The sequence below is a fragment of the Octodon degus genome, unplaced genomic scaffold (genome assembly GCF_000260255.1).
Source record: "Octodon degus isolate 3935 unplaced genomic scaffold, OctDeg1.0 scaffold00139, whole genome shotgun sequence".
Lineage (NCBI taxonomy): Eukaryota > Metazoa > Chordata > Mammalia > Rodentia > Octodontidae > Octodon > Octodon degus.
This window is the reverse complement of record NW_004524715.1, coordinates 6165616-6186317: the sequence shown is the minus strand read 5'-3', so window position 1 is coordinate 6186317 and position 20702 is coordinate 6165616. Positions and strand designations below refer to the sequence as shown.

General features: G+C 36.7%; 1 protein-coding gene across 2 annotated transcripts in view; it reads left to right on the top strand.

The window, feature by feature from the left end:
- Positions 1 to 19500, top strand: part of Fam19a2 (family with sequence similarity 19 member A2, C-C motif chemokine like) — a 564584-nt gene extending 545084 nt beyond the window's left edge. For both annotated transcript variants that reach the window (XM_023701721.1, XM_023701719.1), the window contains exon 5: positions 17367 to 19500. In XM_023701721.1, the coding sequence (XP_023557489.1) occupies positions 17367 to 17378 (12 nt within the window). In that variant the 3' untranslated portion in view covers positions 17379 to 19500. The remainder of the gene's footprint in view (positions 1 to 17366) is intronic.
- Positions 19501 to 20702: the final 1202 nt, after the last annotated feature.

Here is a 20702-nt window from a genome sequence, read left to right as displayed (position 1 = left end):
AAGTTTAGTGTCAATCTAATCCAAAAGACCAAAATATAAACATATACTGCTTAACAAAGATATGTCTAAACTGTGAGAATAAAGACAAATGGAAATAAAAATAATGAAAAGAGATAAATACACACTACCTAAAAATAGCTGCTGCAAGATGTTAATAAAAAAATTTATGGCACAAATTATTGCTAAAGGCAGACATTGTTTAGTGATAAAATGCTAAAAATTCCTAGGGAGAAACTATGTAATAGAAATCTTCTCCTTATATTACTGCTTATAGAATATTTTCATTTTTCACTAGAATTAGTGAGGTAACATTTATGAAATTCTCATTATAGCCAAGCAGTATTCTAAATATTTTAAGTGCATTAGTTCATTTTATCCTTGCAACTCCATGATTTTCTGCATTTTTTCTAGCACTGACAATTGAACCCAGGGCCTCTATATTAGGCTCCATTCCCAGCCCTTTCTGATTTTTATTTTGAGACACGGTCTCCCTAACTATTTAGTTGCCTGTTTCAGCTCCAATTTGTGATCCTCCTGCCTCAACCTCCAAAAGTGTTAGGATTACAGGTGTATGCCAGTAGGTCTGGCTTGTTATCCTCACTTCACAAATGAGGAGACTAAAGGGTAATGAGGCTGCCAAAGTTATAGGGCATTTACAGATTGGAACTGGGATTAAACCAAGACAGGCAAGCCTACAATCTATGAGAAGAAATATTTGAGTACAAAAACCTATGTAGATCAAACCTTGTTTAAAAAATGAATATGATGGGCTTAAAATGTTGTTTTCTCTTTGTCTCAGATAATACTAGTTTCGATTATTCACCGTCACTTGCTTTCAAACTAAAGACTGTGACTTTCCCTAAAGACTGTATGTGAATACTTTTGTCATGACTACATATTTCTTTTGAACTTCCTTTTCTTTTTTATTGGAAACAGGGTCCTGCTCTGTAGGCTGGCCTTGTGCCCAAGATGGTGTCAAAGTGGTTGCACTTTTCTTATCTGAGCCGCTCAAATGCTGGGATCATAGGTGTATGCCACTGCATCCAATTTTCCCTTGAATTTCTTTAACTAAAGAGCAGCCAAAAAAATTGGTGTCTGTCTGTCTGTCTGTCTGTCTGTCTGTCTGTCTGTCTCTCTCTCTCTTTCTCTGTCTCTGTCTGTGTGTGTGTGTGCACGTGCATGTTCCCTTCAAAGGACAAGTTTATTTATTTATTGCATTTTTGGGAAAGGTCTTCAGGGTGTTCAGTGTCTCATTACTAGATAGAATTCATAGTGATCCACCTTGGGAGGTTTACAGCCTCCTAAGAGCTGGGGTTACAGGCTTGCACCACCATGCCCAGTCTCAATTGCCATCTCAGTGTGCTCCTGGGGATCAAACACCTGGCCCCTGTGCCTGCTTGCAGGTGCTTTAATCCGCTGAGCTATTAGGCTGGTCTAAAGGACAAGTTTACCAAAAGGTGTGGAGCTAGGATGAAAGACTGAGAGGCTTCTTGTTCTAGATTAGCCCTCTGTGCCAGGAAATGTCTCAGTCTAGCTAGATTTTAAATTTAGTAAGTCATGCACCTAGGAATTTTTTTTCCCATTAGTTATCTGAAGACAGTTACTAGGATAAACTTCTATTGCTTTCCAACACACACACACACACACACACACACACACACACACACACACACACACCACACACATACTCATACACCCCTTTTCTTTCCTCACATGATTAAAAACTATCACTACCTGACGAGAAAACACAGTGGATTTCAGGCTTGTCAGAGGAGTCTCTGTAGTCTTACATCCATTCAAGCTCAGCTCATATAATTCCAGGTTCCAGAAGGAGCCATTTCCAGAGAAGAGACTATGGAGCCATGTGTGGTTCTGGTAGCTTCTTTTGATTTGAGTCCATGCCAGCACAGACTTACAGGCTTTGGCTCACTGTTTATCTTCACAAGAAACAGGAGCAAAATAACATGTCTTGAGAACAAAGAATTAGACAAATGAATGACCTGTGACCTCCCATCTGCTGCTCTTCTTGCTGACATCACTGCAGGTCACACTACTCTCCCAGTGTGTCATGTCTTAGGTTATTGGCACTTACTGTCCCTTCTGCCCGAAACCCTCTTTTGCCAGCTTTCAGCTTGATTGCATCTCTTATCTCTGAAGGCTTTTACAGAAACATCACTTTCTTGAGGAATCTTTGCTGTCTATACCAGCTAATAAATCTTTCTGTCTCAGACATCCCTCTCTTCCTCCAATTTTATTTTTCTTGTGGCGTGGTCTGAAGTAACCTTAAATTTTTACTCATCTTGTATACTGTTTTTACACTTGTCTAGAAAGTCAGTTCCATGGGGACAGTGGTTTTTTTCCTTTTTTTTTTTTTTTCATACCTAGGATAGTGCCTACTACTTAATATGTGGCATTCAAATAAATAGTTGGAGGAGCCTGAAGTAGTGTTTGGAGACCTGTTTCAGTAGAATTGAAGCCGCCCCCCAGTGGGAACCGTACTGTCCACATTATTCCATATTGCTTGTAGTTGTTTTATGGGAAGTTTCACTTAATCTACCTGAGCTTAAATTTCTTCCTCTGTAACTGAGCATAACAGTAATTAGCAACAAAGACAAATAAGTAGCAATGCTAGTAAGCAGTAAATAGGGACTGCAGAATAATTATGCACATGTTCCAAGAGGAAATGGGTGCAAACTAAGTTGGGTACAGGTGCCCAACCTGAGAAATGGAAGCAGAGAACGAGGGAGAGATTGCAAGTTTTCTTGAGGAATTGTTGTCTTTGACATTCTCGTGTGGATCAGGAAATCTGTAGTACTTTTGTTAGGCACCAATCAGCTTCTCTTTGCCTTTTAGAATTCTAGATAGAATGGAAGAAAAAGGTAGACAAGGGGCAGATTAGCGTTCTGAACATACATACAGAGAGTGTATTCTGTGTGTACACGTCTGCCTGTGATCACATGCGTGATGTTGCTGGGAGGTGGCACGACAGCCATCTTGGTGTTCGTTTGTTATGTTCTCTTGTAGGAAAGCTGCTTCCACTTCAGTCATATCACCATATCTCATGTTAAGTGAGCATGTAGTTTCCAGGGATAGAATAATTGTTACCACAAATGTTTTAGGAGAAAGTTTCCTGACAAGGTAGTGTTAAGTAGCAATATGAAAATTACTCAAGAGAGAAGTGTTTTTTTCAAAAAAAAAATTAGGATAATTTTTAACTGAAATACTAACTGTAATGAATATGCCAGGATCGACCTTGATGTATCCATTTGGACATTTTCCATATCTCCAGTGGCTAGTCTAATACCAATTAAAGCATCACAGATTGCTATTATCTTCTTACATTAATATTTTCATGAATTAATTTTGTTTTAGAAATCAGACCTTTTCCAAATGAGAATAAATTTAAATGTCTGAGGTACAAATGTGAAGCTAAATGTCAGGACCCAGACATAGCTGTGATTTTCAATTCTGAAAATATAGAATCATGGGACTAATCCCAGAAAAATTTAACTAGAGGAATTGACCTTTCTGAATCACCTAATAATTCCCTTGCTGTTTATAGAGAATCCACATAGTTCCACTTTCTTTTCCTTAATTACATAGTGTTTTCTTTCTTATATATGCTCACTTGTTTGTTTATTATCCATGTACCTATCTATCCATCTATTATTTTAATCTTTTATTTAATAAATATTAAATATTGATTTCATGAATCTGAAATACTGCTTAGTTCTGAGGAACAAAAATGTATGGCAATATTCATTTTTCATGCTACCTAATAGTTTAGAAACAAAGCAAACAGGTTAATGAATAATTATGATATGATAAAATTGGTCTTAAAATAGAAGTAGAGACAAAGTGCTAACCGGATGAGTCAGAAGTGGCAGTGTGTTCATTTTTCTTGGAGTTTGAAGCAAGTATGGATCAGGCAAAAGATAAATGGACAGGAATATAAGAAGAAATGGGCGGGTGTGTCAAGGCCTAGGAGAGTGCAGTAGTGAGGCACAGCCGGTCTTGAGTACATGTGGCTCTGCAGAAGAAAGGAAGGATGAAACTGAGTGACTTGAAGTCTAATCATTGAGGCCTTCAGATATCTTTGATTCTGTAATAAAACACTACTGTAGATTTTTCCTCTCAGAATGTCAGTGGCAAAGGGGAAGGAACTGCAAGGGGTGAGACAAATCAGAGAGATAAGTCAGAAAATTTAGTGCAATTCCAGGTCAAAGTAAGGCTATGATAAGATAGTGATGTTGGCCTAGAAGTAGGAAACAAATTACAAAGATGACTAGAAACTGGAGATACAACATGGAAAATAGCTATGGCATTCTTAAAAATATTCAGCAGGCATAGAGGATTGGACATATCCAAGTGGTGTATTTTTAGACTTGTTCCTTGCTTTCTCTAAAGGACATGAAGTATCTGTGCCTTTCTGCAGCTTCACCTTTGTCTTCAGCAACCTTTGTCCTCTGGAAGTCGTGACACTGACTGCCTTGGGTGTCATGGACCTCGATACACCAGCCTGACTACCTGGCAGGCTAGAGTACAAAAGTTCTGCTCTTGTTTGGATCATTATTTTTATCTTACGTGTTATGTTTTGGGGAGCAGCAAAAGTTAGTAGTGATAGAAAAAAGGGGTTTGTTTCTATGGCTAAAAAATTCAAAATCTTGTTAATGTTGCAAAATATTCTTTTCTATTATATGATTATTTTTTCTCTGTGATTAGTTTTAAATACCCTGACCTTTAAAATTTATGTAGGCAACACTTTACTTTTAATTTGTACTACCAAAAACTTTCTGGCATATGATTCTAATTATTAGGTACTGCTCCATATGATTTATCAGTATATGTCATTATTATTCGTATTTTTCTCAAATATTAAGTTGCAATTCATGTATTTGAAATTCAAGTGGTATGTTTTGTTTACTCTGGAATACTTTGGGAAAGAGATGGACAAAAAGAGAATTTATGTCCACTTATGTTTGTGCAATGTCATAAAGTATAACTTAAAATGTCATGGATCCCATTTGGATTCTTAATATGTATTACAGAATTAATAATGAGTAGAAAGTAGCAAGGTTGACTTAAAAAATGAATATCTAAGTGTGAGGAGACCTAATGTTTAGTTAAATGACTTGATCCAATTTACTTGCTTTAAAGTCCATGTGGATTAAGCCATGCTCAGAAAATTATAAATTACTTAGGGTATAGAAATTCAGATAAGCCTGTGACTAGCTAAAACAGCAAATATTAGATATTTAAGTTCTACAAAATAATACTATGAAACATTGCTTCAAGTTCTTTTATACTTGATAAAATGACTGTCTTCAGATTCCTCTATGTTCTAGCTTGATTTTAATAAACTCTTTTCTTTTTGGTTTATGCAGAATGCTTCCCAAAATATTCATGGAAAATGCTTACTGTTCTCGTTTGAATTTCTCATAAAAATTGTTCATTTCAGCTCCCATCTATGCTTATGTGTTTCTCTGAAATTAAAAATAGTAAGATTTTATAATTCTCAGAGAAGAAGTATCCTCACTGTGAGCTTTATTTGGAGATAATGACATTATTGTCTTGCTGTCCCTTTATGCGTATTGAAATGTTTTCTTCCAAAGTTTCTTCCTGTGATAACTGTTGAACAGTGGAGTACCTGACATGTGTTTGTTCCTTAGGCAAACGTGTAGAGTTCTTCAAGTTCGAATGGAGAAGTAGAAAGAGAAGGTCTCTGCTGTGCCTGATGAGAGTTTTTTTGATTTTTCCACATTCAAAACTATTCTTACTCCTCATTAGAGCACTAGTTGTGATGAATCCTAGCGTTGGTCGGATTCTAAGGAAGGGACAGAAGTTTCCTTGAGAAGTAAAGATTCAAAACACCTCCAGAAATGAGCGCCGGTCTCGCTTTATTTCTCACAGAGCAGCAGGTGTGTACCCCATGTTAACAGGATGAACTATGACCTACTGTTTTTTGTAATTACCATTAGCGCAGCAGTTGCCTCTGATCTTAAGGGTGAGAGGATGCACTTGATACAGCTGTATGGATCAGAGGGCATAGAACTGCCATAGTCATTAATAAAGACAATAAATTATCTTTCATAAGCGAGAAGAGGCATCATGCTTTCAACTGATATGAGGTCTGCACTTTGTAAAATCTGTGCACAAAGACCCAATGTATTGGTTTTCAGTGGTAAACCAAATATTGGCACCCACAGTGGTTCTGTAGTACTGCTTTCACAGAATAGAAAATGAAAAGCATAAAACCCTGGGTATATTCTTGAACCTCTGTCAGTGCCCACTGGACTGTTTCTTGAAAGTTAGCATGAAAATTACTGAGCCATTGGGTTACCACTTAATCTCCATAAACCATATCCAGACTGAATTTTTACCTAATGGCCCATTTTTTATATATTGGAGTCACCCCATATTAGATGCTGTGTTATGCCTGTGCCCAAACAATTACAAATAGGAAGATTTAAATGTTCGTATCTCAATCAACTTTGCAAATGGGAGACTATGAAATTGTGACTTTTATTAGACAATCTCAAGGAAGATTATAGGTGAGCAAAAGGTCCAAGTAGCCTGCATGTTAAACATGTTAAACATCACTGCTGATGCCAACCTGTCCTTCAGAAAATGGATTTTAGTTTTGCGAGGTATGGAATGAGGATTTAAGAAAATCCACACATCTCCCACATGTGGAATGCTCATTAGTGAACTTAACCATACAGATGTAGGCAGAAGCAGAAAGGAAAGAGCTTGTGTTCCCTCAAGCATGTTATCAGAATCTGCTATGGCGGGCTGTGTTCTTCCTCATGTTACAGCAAGTCCTTTCCAAAATGACAGCAACATGCTTTTCATTCAGACAGGTGACTCCAAGAAAGGCTGTGACTCACAGTCATTGTGTTTTGTATCTCAAACCAACCAGTAAGTTAACAGAAAGCTACTCAAAAGAATTGCCTGTGTTTCAGCCCTTCTTCTCTTCAAGTTCCATGTATCTTAAACTAATTTATGAGAATTAGTTTTAAAATTTTGGACAGTATTTTATTTTAAAATTTCTTTCTTAGTGCATGTTTATGATTCACAACAATTACACTCATTGTGGGGAGGTGGTCCATGTACCTGTCACATTTTGTTAGCTTCTCTGCCCCTCCTTCTTCCTTCTCTCTGTTCCTGTCCTGTTTGTAATTGATCTATCTCTGTTTCCTTTCATATATCTTTTCTTTTGTGCTTCAATTTATTTATACCTTAGGTTTCCTCATATGAGAGAAACCATATGATGTTTAAAATTATGATTTAATTTATTTCACTTAATATGACACATCCATTGAAGGGTACATCTAAACTGCATCCATTTTCCTAAAAATAAGTGGAATTTAACTTTAAATAGTACAATCATACTCTGTGCCATGTAAATAACACATTTTCTTTATCCGTTATTCTGTCGCTGGACAAATATGCCATTTCCAAGAATGAGCTGTTACAAACCATGTTGCTGTGAGCATGGATATGCATGTATGTAAATATTAAGACAGAAGCACTTGAATCTGCTGGAAGATGCAATAAGTAAACCTCTTAAAGTTATAGGTATTGGCAAAGACTTTCTGAACAGAATCCCAACTGCACAAGAAGAGTGGAACAAATGAGATAATATCAAATTAAAAATCTTCTGCATCAAACAGAGAAATGCTACAGAATGGGGAAAATGTTTTGCCAGATACACTGCAGACAAAATGCTAATCTCTAGAATATATTAAGGACTCAAGGTAGTTAGACACCTCAAAAAGATCCAATGAAAACATGGGCGGCTGAAATAGATGCTTCTCAGAACTATTTTTGTCAATTACTTCTGTCATCTTTCATATTTAATAAAGCTGAAATTGTGAAGATGTATGATTCTTGACCCAATTTAGACTTTTGAAACAAAGTCTTAGTACAGAAAATTAATTAAAACTATCAATTCAAATTATTCCTCATTTATAAATGAAGAAGACAAGTCTTTAAAAAATGAAGCTAGTATCAAATTTAGTAGGTAAAATACATTCCAAATGAGTTCAGAATCTGTACTGTCTATAAAAGTGTGTGAATGAGGTTGGTAGATAGAATTAATATCTACTAAAATATACTCAGATTTCCTCGATCCATTTAAAATAATTGTTTCCCTGTCAGAAGGATTTTGATGTTTCCAAGATAATTCTCCCTATTTGGTGTGCGGTTGCAATGCAGTTAGCTTTACCTGTTATTATGGGTGATTTATTTTCTCATCGTAACTTTCCACCTGGGACAAACGGAACGAATGTATGTTGTGGAGCCAGAGGAGGAGGAAGAAAAGTCTTTACTTAACAAATTCTGTCAAATCCCAAATGATTTCACTAGCGACTTGAAGAGAAAGCAGAGGAGGCTTTGTTTTGCTAACAGGGAGTGCCATCAAGAGAGAACCGGCTGATCTGTGTCTGAGGAGAGGGACGTGTATAAAAGGCACTGCAAACAGTCATCTGCTGGCATGAGTCACGTAGGAGAGTTCGTGGCAGACTCACTGTTCAGCTTTTAAAGTTCCAAGAAACAGCACAGGTCCATCTGTTCCAAAGACTTATTTCCAGTTGAAATGTTTATTTGCACAGTACAGAAAGCTCAAAGCCTCTGACAGATGTTGCATTTGTGGTAAGAGCTCACTAGTTCTGCATTCTAATATAACGATTAGATCTTTTAGAAAAATGAAATCTGCACAATGGCTGTGCCGCTGTAGAATTTGGGTGAGCAGGACGACGTTTTATTTCATTTGGAAGTAGTCTTTCTTAAGAAGAATGTTAGCAGTTGGTGCCTAATTGGGAATTATAAGTTTCAATGAGTCCAGTTGACTTCCGTGGCAGTTTAAATTGGAGGTGTTTAAGCGATACACACATTTCTAAAACTAGCAGGTAGTGATGCTGGTATAGATTTTGGTTCTTCTGACTAACAGAATAAGATTGCCTGTTATAGAATTAAGGCTTTCTCTAAGAGTCCAGGACACTCATATGCCAAGTCCAGGGATGTTCTCAATCTCTTTCCTCACTGGACCTCACAATGAGTTACATTGAAAGATGATCATCTAACTACAGAAATCCTCTCTGTTGTTTGAAATTATTATCTTGCCACTTCTCTAAAGCTATTAAAATTTTCAGATATTGATAGAATGGACAACTGAGACAAGTTCAAGGTCATTTAGTGGGAATCCTGACCCTTGTGAAAGTATTAAAGAGATGGCCTTTAATATCCCAAAACACTCAGGTGAATCTAGCACTATAAGTTCTTTGGAGGGAAAATTAAATTGGCTATAACATGTAGTGGTTATCAGGGATATAAAAATTACTTCTTTTCTCAGTTACTCTTCTCTTGTTGCTGGGACAAATACCTCACACTCAAAATAAAGGTGGGAAAGGTTTATTTAGCTCACAGTTACTGGAGGTTTCAGTCCATACTCAGTTGGTTCCAAGGCAGACTGGCACATGGCAGAGGGCAGGAGTTCATAGCGGCAGAAGGCAGCAAAACAGCAAGAGCAAAAGGGATGACTAACAGCAACAATAGCTACAGGAAACAAGTCTGTCTCTCTGTCTTTCTTATGTTATATTCAGACTATCCACCCCAGGCTGGGAGTAGCACTCACACCCATAATCCCAGCCTTGGATCAGAATTAATCACAAACTGTAGAACTGTGTCTCAATGACTGCATGAGGCTTTGGGGAGACAAATACACACAAATCATATCACCTCTGTCATGAGGAAAGTAAAATATAAGCTTCATATTTTATATACATGGATATATTTATCAAGATGATTTACATGTGCTCATTTTATAGTGCCTAATCTATACCTGAAAGGACTGGTCAGCTTGCTTGTGCAAGTATACTTCGCATGAAGAGATGCTTTTGTTTCGTAATACCTCATGTATAAGGCGCTTAGAGATAGCACAACTATATTCATGCATAGTTACAGCTAACTTAATAGCAGCATTTCTCCAGCTTAAATGAGAAAGGCTGCTATTGCAGAGTAATGATGTTTTAACTGCACATTTAGTACACAAAGAGTGAAGTAAAAGTTTAATTCATGTACTTGTAAGAGCCACATTAAAAAAATACATTAGTGATGAAGCAGCAATTATATTCCAACAAAGGAAAAGTCCATTCAGATCGGCCTGTAAGAGCGTGAAGGTATCCTATTCTTCCTTTTACCTTGATTGGATAGGTTAAATTCATTGGGATATTAGTTTGAAATTGTGTCTATTAGTGATGTTATTAAGCAGATATATTATAAACATTGGACATGGACGGCATTAAAACCTGCTGTCTCCTCTTAGAAATACTGCTACCTTTCTTTGTCTTCTAGTTGTTTAAATAAAAAATGTTCATTAGTCCAAAAATGTTTCTCTAATAACATGAGTATTTTAGCTGAAATGTAACTGCTTTTAAATGAAATTGACTACAAGCTCATAATGTATCTTCTTTCCTATTATTGTATGTGTGTGACTCATTTTGTATTCACTAGAATGTGAGCGTTGTTCAATAGTTTCTCATAACAAGATTTTAATGACTATTAGAAAAGAGAATTATTATTTTGTAAATTAAGATAATATAAAAATCACATTAATGCTGGGGAGATTTGACAGTGATTTCAGTTATGTAAGTGGCAAGCTGTACAAAATAGTGGGACTATGGGATAAAAGTTAATTAAGGAAAAACACTATCATACCATCAATAAAGAATAGGGGACTTTTTAGATCTGCGTTTTATTTTGGCATACTCATATTACATTTAGTTTTTGAAGTGCAGACAAAGTACAGCGCTGATTTGCTGTATATACATACCCATGCAAAGGCTGATGGCTGTTAGCCCTTCAAAACTACAAAGAAAAACATTTGAAAGAACAGAATTATGCATGTGGAGAGACTAGTAATATATGCTCAGAAATAATCAAAGGCAAGACTCTCAGAATCCCACAGTTCATTCGCCTAAAGACGTATACATGTGTGAACAGTAGCCGCGCATGCATGCAGTGTTCGCTACGGGTCAGGCATGGTCCTCTGCCCTCAGTCTCTACTCAGTGTCACAGTGCTGCCCCGCAGTGTGCCTGCTCTATCAGTTCATGCAGTGAGGCACCAGCAGAAGTGACTGTTGGCCTCAGGCAACCCGATCTCAGGGTACAACCTCGCACCCATACTTGCTATCAAAGTTTCTAAAAAACATGGTCTTTTCCAAAGCCAGGTAAACAATGTCACATTTTATTTTTTAAATGTATTTAGTACAGAGTCTACAGGGGCTATAGGGTCTCATTGCGTAGATCAGACTCGTAGTGATCCTCCTGCTTTCAGCCTCCCAAGTGCTGGGATTACAGACCCATGCTACCATGCCCAATCTCAATCACCCTCTCAGTGCGTCCCCGGGGACTGGTCCAGCATGGCACACCAGGGATCAAATAGTGTCACATTCTTGACTGGACTTCTATTATGAAAAGATCATGAAAAGGAAAAAAAGGAATCATTGCCAGATGAATTATTATATGAAACACAAAATTGACTATAGGTCAATATTTGTAGATAAGCAAGAAATATAGCACCTTCACATAGGAATCTTACATACCACATTTTACATCTGATTTGTAAATTGTTCTCACTAGTACTTGATTTTCTTTTTTTAGCCGGGGATTGAACTCAGGCCCTTGAGCTTGCCAGACAAGCACTTATTCTACTGAGCCATCTCCCCGGCCCCTACTTGCTAGTATTTAAAAGGCATTTACTCGGCCAAGAATATGGGAAAGATTATTTTAATTAATCAAATAGCAAATGTGTGAGATAAGGTCATAAAGTGATCCTCATATTATACATGAAAGGGCCGGCCAGATAGTGCAGTGGACTAAAGCACCTGCTTAGGCAGAGCGCAGCTGCTGGGGTTCTATCCCCAGTGTACCATGCCCGCCCAGTCCCAGGGCACGCTGAGAGGGCGATTGAGACTGGTGGTGGTGGCGTGCACCTGTAATCTCAGCGCTTGGGAGGCTGAAAACAGGAGAATCCCTATGAGTCTGATCTCCGAAGTGAGACCCTGTCCTAAATACATAAAAAAATAATTACACGTGAAGCCCCTAGGCTCAGATGTTTAAATAATTTATTTAATTTCTTAGCATTAGAATGTGAGAAAGTTGAGATTTGAATGCAAGCTGTCTGCCTACAGAGCCTAGGATGGTTCTTCTTGTGCCTCTCACCATTATATATTGTGTACTGCTGATAACTTAGCGAGCAGAAATTGAAAGAGAAGAAAAGAATTTTAGGCTTTATGAATATAATGATTTTTAAGAATTTTGCAAAAATTTTATACTCAGGGAAAGATTGGCCCTTGAATTTCTTTCCAGCTTTTTAATGTCTGTTAATGTGAAGACAGAAAGAGGATATTTCATGATGCTCAAGACAGATAATGAAAACTGTGCAAAAGAATGGACTCCCCAAAATTTCAAGTTGAACATATATATGCCATTTACCTGGTTTTATTTTCTCAATCTAAATCGATGAATAATTTAAGACATTATATTAGCATGAGTTTCTGAAAAATCTAACGAGGCCCTTATAATAGATTTATTGGCCTCATATAGGTGGATACTTAGTTTTTCAAAAAACCTTTTGTTATTTATTTATTGGATACAGGGTCTCACTACACAGTTCCGATTTGTAATGATCTTGTCTCAGCCTCTGCAGTGCTGGGATTGAAAGTGTGTGCCGCTATGCCTGGTTTTGGTAGTTTGTACAGTGGCATACGGTACCACGGATTGAACCCAGGTTCTTGTGCTTGCCTTGCAGACACTTAGACTGCTGAGCTAGCTCCCCAGCCCCTGGGTGCATACTTTAATCTTGAAAAAATTAATGCTTTTGTTTAATGTTAGAAGATTAACTGTTACATTCGGATGGCTTTTTGCCAAGATGCCTCCTCCTCCTCCTCCTCCTCCTCCTCCTTCTTCTTCTTTTTGGTGGAACCAGGGATTTAACTCAAGCCCTTGAGCTTGCCAGACAAGCGCTTATTCTACTAAGCCATCTCCCCGGCCCCCAAGACACCATCTTCTTATACCTGGAGAAGCGATTCTTATTGTTTGTGCAGTTGCAAGTGTTCGTCAATCCAGCGCCTTCATGTAGCAAACAGACTTATGTTCATGATGTAAAAATAAGATTTACACAGAGGAGACCAGCTGTATGAAATACTGTACTTGGAAAGGAAAATTTACTGGGATAGTGATTATAGCATATGATACTCAAGGCAGACCCATAACAATCACAGGACCATTTCTCTACCTCAGGCAGTATTTTACATCTGTTGCTTCCAGAACCAGAGTCTGTTCATTGTAGCCATGGCTATTTCCCCTCCTGTAACTGATTTCATCACAATCTCCTACTTTTAAGTTACTGAAAACTTGATAAAAGTTCTCCTTCGTAGGTAAAATTTTATGGTTTGTTCTCTTCTAAAATGATATGGCTTGAGTGTAAGAATAGTGTTTAAATTTTAAAAATACAGTGAAAATTAATTTAAATGAAAATGGAATGGAAACTAGTTACTAAAATTTGTTGGATTTTATAGATACTGCTTAAGCAACTCTTGCATACCACAACATTCCAGTTTATAGTCGTCACATGGTTAAGCACCATTTAATTTGTTTTATCCTTACCAGCATACCAGGATTTAAATTAGGATTGCCTAGACTTATTATTTAATGAACATGTAAATCACTAGAGGTTGATATGTTTTGTCTAGAGCTATATATTAATTTCATTTTGAAATGTAATTTGAATCTTGCATATTAGGTGATTTAACTTGGTGATAATACACATATGGATAGATTCATTTCCATTTGGTTTTAGAATGCTAAAACACATTTTATGTATGCTGCAGCGTATTGCTCAGATGAGTTTTGGATTCCTGTTTCATTCAGTACAAACCTTGAAGTTGTCAATGACAGTACTGACATGGGTTCTTGCATTTCCATGTTAATATTGCATTGAAAATGCAGGTCATTATTTTTTGTTCGCGTTCCTTCAATGAAGTCCTCTTACAATTAAATTCGCTAGCTGACCCTGTCATTCTACATTTAGTGATATTTTGTTTCAAATTTCTGCATTAAAATTTCCACAAATCAATACTTTTATTGCATAGTGTAGACTTGACAATGCTAAGTGTTTACATAAACATTATAATACTGGCTCTTCATAGGAACCTTGAATTTAACAATCTGTATCTTTTTTCCCGTCTATGTGTTTAGTACAGGGTCTATAGAGTCCCATCACACAGATTGGACTTCTAACGATCCTTCTTGTTTTTCAGCCTTCCAAGCGCTGGGATTACAGGTGTGCACCACCAGGTCCAGTCTTATTCGCCTTCTCAGTGTGCCCTGGGGGCTGGGCCAGCACAGCAGGCACTTTAATGAACTGAGCTATCTGACTGGCCCAACCCTGTATCATTTTACCTATTAGTAAACAGTGTGGTGGAAACTGCAGATAACATGTATTCCGGTTAATATCATTGCCTCATTGATCTAATGCCAGAGCTCTGCAAGATTGCCTATAATATGTCCTCTGATCAAAATCAGACAGTTAAAATAATCAAATCTAGGGCACTTTCATTACACATTAGAAATGATTTATGCTCTACTCCTCTCATAAAATGTACTATGGTATTTTTAGGATTAATAATCTAAAAATAATGTGTACAGTTCAGGTGTAAGAAAAAGTTACTTTAATTATTCTTCAGTTGTGCTTATTTAATGACTCCTTTTAGTTGTGCTAAAATTTTACTTTCCAAGCAATTGTTTTACCCAATAGAAACGTAGTATCAAAGCAGTGTACATTTATGATATTCCAATGTTCCTAAGGATAGGAGTTATAAATTTGTATGTGTTTATATGTTTATGTGAGTGAGTGAGTGTGTGTGTGTGTGTGTGTGTGTGTGTGTGTGTGTGAATCTAGAGATGGGAAAATTTGTTTTAATTGCATAAAACTGGCATCATACTATAAATTTGGCTGTTTATAGAGTTACATAAAGCAAATACAGAGAGAGTTTGAGAGGATCTCTCAGACTGACCTAAAACGACTAGAAAAAGTATTAAGGTTGACGTGAAGATGCAGAAAGGCACTTACCATACTCACCTATGGACTGCAGCATGTGATTCAAGAAGCTGGCCAGTCCCTTCCTACAGTTGCCCCCCAGCTTCTCCAGTTTGGTTCCACCATGTGATCTCAGTTGCCCGCACTACAGCTGGGTTGAGGCTAAACCATTTGCTCCTCTGTCTCCTCCCCTGCATTTTCCTCTTATATCTGCACTAGTTTTGAAACTTGGTCCCCATTGTCCCTTTCATATGTTCTTCCTACAAAGAAGAGAAATTTCGGGAAAAAGTAGGTGACTACCAGCCAGTGGAAATGAAAGGCTGTGTTACATCAAGTTTATGGAGAATACTTGTCACAAAATACTATTTCCATATTTTTTATGATCATCAACTATGGCCATGAGCAATCTGTATGATAATTTCTTTAGAAATGGCCATTTTGCTTTCTGACCTTCTTACATGAATTCTTAGTCTGGGAAGTTCCTGATAAACTTGTGTACAATGACCACCGAATGGCAAATAAATTGGCAACAAGTTTGCTGCCTTTCCTCAGACAGGTCCTGATCCTAAAGTCGCTAAAGGTCCCTCCTGTATTTGTAACGTTTATTTCTCCATTCAGTTTCTTCCATGGGGCCTCTGTGAGGGAGGACGAATGCTGAGAAGCACAGGCCAAGGCCCTTCTTTGGGAAGGCTAGTGGACCAGAAGCCCCAGCAAGATGACTGCCTCTATGCTCAAAAATCATTTTTGGATTTTATATCTTCTTTTGAATATAATGGTAGATTGGCTCTGGCAAGGTAGATTTTGTTTATTTTTTGACACAGGGTCTCTCCATTTGTTCTGACTACCCTTGAGTTCACTATGAGCCCAGTCTGTCCTAGAACTGCCAGTGATCCTCCTGCCTCAGCCTATCAAATGCTGGAATTATAAGGTGTGAACCACCACACTCTGTGGCAAGGCAACCTTTAGAGCTAGCTTATTATGTAGTTTAATGTCTCCTTTTCAAAGTTGATGAGAAAATAAAATCAGTGCCGGTGAGATAGCTCAGCGGACTAAGCACTTGCTTTGGCCAGTGCAGGGACCAGGGTTCAATCCCCAGTGTGCTGTGAAATCCCACCCCCAGGGCATGCTGGGCCAGCAACTGAGTCCCAGTGTGCTGGCCCACGTTTGCAATACCAGCACTGGGGAGGCTGAAACAGGAGGATCCCTATGTGTCTGAGCTGTGTGGTGAGACCCTATACCAAATGCACAAATGAAAAAAAAAAAATCAAGCAAGCAAACAATAGATTTTTGTAAATATTTTACAAAAGACAAGTAAATATGTTACTTAATGAAATAAACCCAAAGTGTCTATCATACTTTTGAAAATGTACTTTTTTTCTAGAGAATAATTTCTAGGTAACTTTTTCCAAATATATTTCCTGTTCTGTGAATAGAATTAGAAATTCATTGACAGCAGAAATTTCTCTGTCTTCCTCTATCTCTATCTTTCTTACTTTCTCTATCCCATGTGTTTTTTCTCTATATCTATCTAGTTATATTAGGTGTATGGAGATATTGTATAATTAAGATAGATTAGATACTCGATTATTTTTTCTTATATACAATTATTCTTTGGACTGTAGTATGAAAAGTGACTGGGAATTTGTCTAATACTTTAAATATCATTAGAACTACTACCTTACTCAATCTTTTTAGTGTTCCTAGTCATTTTTAAAATTGGTGAATCATTGTGCTATTTTTCATCCCCTATCTTTTGGTCCTTATAGATAGTTACTTTTTTCAATGTATAATTAAGTGAAAAATATACTCCATTTTAAAATTACTTTATGAATGATTATAACAGAGCTCATACTGAAGGTCTTTCTTGAGAATAAGGTCTGATTGTATTTCAGTGAACAAAGGTAATTCTCCTCTAAGCCCTAGCATGATGTGTTGATGATCTTTGTGTTATTTCCGCCAAGACTATGCAATGAAAGGGGATTCCAAAATTATATTCTGACCTTAAGATGAATATCATTGTCACTGAGATCATTCTGCTTGCAGCTGTCATTATTTGAATTATTATGTAAGTGGCTCTAAACATACTGTAAAATAAGAAAAAAATGGTATATTTTTATTGGTTGAAAACAGTTGAATATGTTAGTCCTTTAAAAATACAGCAGTGGATTTCATATTAGCAAGTACCAATTATCTCTTAATTGCAAATTATATTTAAAGAATATAATGTATTATGAAACGTTGATTATGTTTTCTCTTTAATTTACAGGTAACCCATTAACCAAGGATAAATCACGTGATCCTCTCCGGCTGATTACACTGAAACTTAACTCCTGAGATGAGTTTGAAGATTTTTATACTGCTCAGCAGAGGCGCCCTAGAGTCTATTTCCAAGAGATTCTATGGCTCCTTACCACTCTCTTCTTGAGAACAAGACATTTAAAAAGTCAGACATGAACTTCTCTATCATAAAGACTTCATCCGGTTGGAACTGTGCTCAGCTTGTAAAGTTGCTGAGAGGATTTGAAGTCACTGGCTGAATCGCTGGCGGAGCATTGTTTTCAGGGCGACGTCAGAGACAGTCGCCTTTTGGCTTCCTGGCTCCAAGCTGTGGCCGGTTTCCTTGTTCTGCAAACTGTCTCCAAGTGCACTGTCCTCTTGTCATGGATGTGTTCCTGGGTCCTTTGTTCTTTGGCTAGTGAGACTATACACAGCTTCGACAGCATTTCCTTTGTGAGATTCTCTGGCATGGCATAGACTGAGACAATTTTCTTTGTATCCTAATCTTGGAGCTCTGAAAGCCTACTGTTTTAACATCTTGAAGTTGCTTTTGTCAAAGGAATGGAAATATATATTCATTGATAATAATTATTGTTGGCAAGTAATAGTAACCTGAATACATCAATCATATAAGAATGTATAGACAAGCTGACGTGTTTCCCCAAGGCTAACATGTTGCTTCAGCTCTCTATCAGTTAGATACGTACTAGTTAGAACTGGATTGCCATTTTCATCATAAAATAATTTGCACCTCCCTTTCAGTTGATTTGCTTTTGTAAAGTGGGCTTTTTTTTTTGTATGTGCGTTTATTTTTCCCCCCTTCACAGAAATCAGCAACGAGGAGCAGTCAAGTTATTATTAGGTAGCCTTCAGTTTAAAATTGCCGGGGATGCATGTGAGATTCTGATTTCTTAGCCTGAATGTTATTCGCTTAGATTTCTTCTAGTATTTTTTTCAACTATCCTTTCTTTCTATTTTGTTTTCAAAGACTGATCCCTTGCTTGATCCTGATGACTGTCTGAATGCTTCTATATTTGTTCAGTCTGTTGATAGAATAAGTTGTTCATTCTTCTTGCTCACAAGTTTATAAATATTTGTTCCCTTCAAACAATCTTTAGGCCAGTATTTTGTCCACATGTTTATGGCTTTAACATCTGTGACTTTTGGTTCTACAGAAAAGTCTTATCAATATTTAAAGGCCTTAAGCATTTATGTACTTTTTTCTAAGTTATTACAGAATGTATAATTTTATACTACATTTATTTTGTTTCATTTGTGATGCAGATGGAAAGAAGAATAGAAATAACATCCCTGTTCTGTAATAATATTATGTAAATCTATGGGTGGAAGGAATGTGAAGGGAAGGATTTTGTGTGTCATTGACTTTAGACTGATGAGAAGACTCTTTAGAAAGTGTCCTATGCAAGTTCCATCCTGCTGGGGGTGGGGGTGTGAGGATGTCTTACATTCTTAGAACTCCCTGACATGGCCTGTTAGTCTTAGGTGGATTTCTGTGATGAAGGCCCATCTATCCTGGGTCTATTTGTTTGTAATCATATTCAAAGACCAATGCATTACCCAGACTCTACAAGGAAGAATGATGAAAAGTGTAAAATTTGTTGAAGACCAATGTGTAAAGTGTACTTTTGACATTGAACTAAGATCTATTGACCCACAAGTCTGTGGAATGAAATTACTTCCTGCCTCTGTTTTAATTATGCATACAACTAATTAGATGGCTCTGAGTGGATTTTGCAGTGATTCAAGACCATGTAATCATAAAGAGAAGAGTAACTATTGTGTTAGTGTCTCTGCATCAATTAGAGTCTCATTCATTTCTTTGGAACAAAGTGGAAAACTATATTATTTGGAAAATTGTGAATTTGTCCTACGTTTGTTTGAAATTATAGATCATGCTTCTCATTTTTTTTTTTTTAAAAACTATGTCCTTTAAAAAACACTGGAAATTCTGTATTATATACAACTGTAATACATGCATAACAATAGAAAGAATAAATGGAATTTCAAATATACTAACTAGATTATCCCCAGTAGATTAATGTTGTAACTACGCAGAAAAGGTAAATAAAATTGGGATATAAAATGGACTCTTTCATAAGTACAATTTGGAAAATCTGTGTTCTTCTTTTTTTTGGAAGGATGAATCTTTTTGTTTATTTTTTGTTAGTGCATGTGTTCAGTATGTGATTATTCTAGTCACCATTGGGAGTTGGTCCAGGTACATAATGCTAATTAATTGCATTTGTGTGCCTTGCTCTTCCCCTCCTTTCCCTCTCCTTCTGTCTGGGAAACCATTTTCTTGTGTTTTATTTTGATAGCACTTCAATCACTGTGAAGGCAAAACTCAGTATTCATAGGGAAGCTGACATAAATTCTTGTCTTCCTTTAATCAAGACCCATAGAATTATGCCACTTACATAAGGTTCCAGTACTGGATTTGCTTCTTTGCTAGAAAACAATAAAAAAAAGATACATTCAGACTTGCACTTCTTGCCTGCATCTTGACTATAAGTACAACTAGCATTAGATTTGCAAGTGTGAAATTGTCTTCTTAGTATAAGAATCTTAAAAAGTAAATAAAACTTGAAAGATACAATATGTACTGTGAAAGGGAAAGAAATTGCTCAAAGGAAAGGAGCAGTTGGGATGAGAAAAAGGAGAAAGGAAAGAAGGAAGGAAGGAAGGAAGGAAGGAAGGAAGGGGAACAGTAGATTTGTATATACACAGGATAGCTTGCATAATTGTATTGCTGATTTCTACTGAACATTTAATGCTTAATTTTTTTCTTTTTAATTTTTTTGACCAATTTTTCAAGCTTATATCTGGTAATCTGAACAACCTGAAGACAACAATATAACAACCACTATTGAATTCCCATCATCTTGTTTAGTAAAATTCTGTATCATTTTTCTTTTTTCTTTTTTTTTTACTCTCTTAAAAAAAGAAAATTGTTAAGAGATACAGCTTTTTTTTTTTCAAATTACATCATAAATGGAAATAGGCATCAAAACCTAAAGCATGATTATAATTTTACGTCTAAATTATTTGCAAATATTTTTTATTTTGCAAATATTTAAAATTCATAACAAGCTGCAAAAAAGTAATGTGGATAGTTTTAGTGCACTCTTTCTTCTTTTTCCCTATTGATGTCACCTTACAAAACCAACATACATTGTTAAAACCAGAAAATTAACATTTGCACAATATTTTAAACTGAATACAAACCATATTAAGATTTCACTGATTTTTCACATGAACTGTGTGTGTGTGTATGTGAGTGTGTATGTGTGAAAGAGAACAAGAC